At 34.5% G+C, this 2,981-nt stretch overlaps 1 protein-coding gene across 1 annotated transcript; it reads left to right on the forward strand.

Moving 5' to 3' along the window:
* The first annotated feature begins 1,709 nt into the window (after positions 1-1,709).
* LOC121445114 (olfactory receptor 1102-like) lies at positions 1,710-2,696 on the forward strand. The gene is given in 1 exon segment (XM_041647111.1): positions 1,710-2,696. A coding segment is annotated over 1 exon segment (987 nt).
* The last annotated feature ends 285 nt before the right edge of the window (positions 2,697-2,981 follow it).

The raw sequence follows: 2,981 nt of genomic DNA on the forward strand, positions 1-2,981 counted from the left end.
CTTTAGAAGCCAGGAATAAATTTCAATTGCTTTTTTAACTCTCTTCTTTTCCTTTTTAAGCCTCTGTGTGACAAAATACAGTATGTTTAGTATTAAATTAAATAGTATATATTTGGAATGAATAGTAGACAGTTTTTCTAGTAAATAAATGTAGGTGAGTATGTCTTGCTAAAAGAAAAATTCTGAACATTTCGTCATTGTTCCTTTTGACTTTCCTTTTTCAGAATTGGTGTTACCAAATTTGGTATCACAGAATGTAGCTAAAGTAGTCAAGTTCAGCTACCCATTCTAGAGAGCTAAATTAATAACAAAAAAAAAAACCCGGAAAAGGAAATGCATTCATTGTGGCCACACTGGGAAGAAAAACAAAGAGATGCTGTGACCCCTCCCTCCAACCTTCCTCAGAGTCCTGCATAACTTGAACAGAGAGCCAGAAGTACAGTCATGTCTAAGTTGTCTCCATAAGCTATGGTTATATCACTGTTAGGGCTGTAGGCTCATCCTACTGTGACAGGTTGTTAGCGATGAAAGAGATTGATTTCATGGTAACAGGTTCTCTCTTTAGCTGGTACATTTTCCTTTCCCAAGAACCAGTTCTTTGAGGTCCCTTGTTTTACTAGATTGATAGACTGAGAAACACAAATATCTCTGTAGTATAGCTTCTTTCTACCAGGAAAATCGTACTAGGAACTGAATCTGGGCTCCTGATTCCTGGCTAAACATTCTACCACTGATCTGCATTGTCATTCTTCATGTGAAAGTCTTGTTGGAAATGATGTGGGATTTAATAGCTTCATTCCAACATCAGACATATTCTCTTCAGAGAAGAGTGATTAACATTTCACTAGCAACATGTTTGTGCCATATATTTTGGTTTTCTTACCTCAAGAACAAATTACTATGTGTGAATAAATTCTCTTGGTATTTCTTGAGTAAATGATTATTCATAGTGTTTCAGAAACCCATCAAAGCCATATTTTTTTTGCGATGTGGCTGTGAATTAATTTTTAACACAAGTATTTCAAGGACTTTTCACTAATAATAATTAGCATATGAACCAATAAATCTGACATTAGTATTAATTTGAAAGACAGGATAAATTGTGATAACAACAATCTATAGCAAGGAACATTCAAAGAACATTCATTCTCTGTCCATCACTGAGCCTCCTGTGCTAAGGGGAGGAATAAGTGTAAGAAAACAACAGTGCAGATGCTTCAGTGAGAAAAGTGGCACAAACTACAGAAATGAGAATACACACTACTTCACTTCTAGTTAACCGAGAATAGTTACTAAATGATTCTCATTTTATTTTGTAAGTTAATCTCAACTCATTGCTATGATATAAAGGTCATTACCTTTCAAAAATAGGAATATTATGAAAATTCCCTCTATCAATCATATATGGTTATACCGAGGCTCTCTGAATTTTAATAAAATATAATGATGAAGCTGTTTGTATGGTGGAGACAATTGGAGTTCACAAAATTGCACTGGCTATTTTTTAACCTGATAAATTTATTCAATAAGAGAAAAATCACCTTCCTTCAATTTATTTAAACAAAGGAATGCATCTACTCAGACTCATTGTATTTAATAACTGTCTCAATTAAGACAAATGTCATTTCAAAATATGACCATGAGTGCATGATTTTGTTCACTTAAAATTTACAGGGTGTTGCTTTTAGAATCTGCAAGTCAAACCAGAAATGACAAGGACTCCATCAGATAAGAATGCAGAAAAAATTCAGATGAACAATGTGACTGAAATCACAGTGTTTATACTCCTTGGATTCACAGATGATTTTGACATGAAACTATTCTTATTTATATTATTTCTTGCAATATACCTTGTAACTTTGATGGGAAATCTGGGATTGGTTACATTGGTCATTGAGGATTCACGGCTCCACACCCCCATGTACTATTTTCTAACTGTTTTGTCATTGTTGGATGCTTGCTTTTCTACAGTACTGACTCCCAAAATGTTGGTAAATTTTTTTTCAAAAACTAAATACATTTCACTTGTCGGATGTGCAACACAGATGCTTCTTTTTGTTACCTTTGGAACCACAGAATGTTTCCTTTTGGCAGCAATGGCTTATGACCGCTACCTGGCAATCTACAACCCACTTCTGTATACAGTAAGGATGTCACCCAGGGTCTATGTGACACTCATTATCGCTTCATATGCTGGTGGAATTTTACATGCTACTATACACACAGTGGCTACTTTTAGCCTTTCTTTTTGTGGATCCAATGAGATTAGGCATGTCTTCTGAGATATTCCTCCATTACTCGCAATTTCTTGTTCTGACACTCACGTAAATCAACTTCTTCTCTTCTACTGTGCCGGCTCCATTGAGCTAGTCACCATCTTCATTATCCTAGTCTCATATGGTTTCATTCTGTTTGCCATTCTGAAGATTAATTCAGCTGAAGGGAGGAGGAAAGTTTTTTCTACATGTGGGGCTCACCTAACAGGAGTGTCCATTTTCCATGGGACAATCCTCTTTATGTATGTGAGACCAAGTTCCAATTACACCCTTGAACATGACATGATAGTGTCAATATTTTACACCATTGTGATTCCCATGCTGAATCCCATTATCTACAGCTTGAGAAACAAAGACGTAAAAGAGGCAATGAGAAAGTTGCTCAAGAGAAATTGCTTCATGAAAAAAAATATATTTTAAAAACTGATTTGAGCAAACCTAAAGCTCACATTGGCTTATATTTACATAATATATGAATGTACTTTGCCTTATATTCCTAACATTATCCCAAAAATGCATTAATTAATTTGAATATAACATGTAGGAATGTTCGCATATGATTTCTATATCTAACTATGTTTAAATTGAAATGTCAATTAATTATTGATATACTTAAGATCCTACTGATAGTCTTCAAATAACTCCACCTTTGCTGTATATGTCAGAAATTATTTACATTAGTGATATTTGGTTTGCAATTTCTCA

Source organism: Microtus oregoni, unplaced genomic scaffold, assembly GCF_018167655.1.
Source record: "Microtus oregoni isolate MIOR12 unplaced genomic scaffold, Mior012 000160F_ref0000428, whole genome shotgun sequence".
NCBI lineage: Eukaryota > Metazoa > Chordata > Mammalia > Rodentia > Cricetidae > Microtus > Microtus oregoni.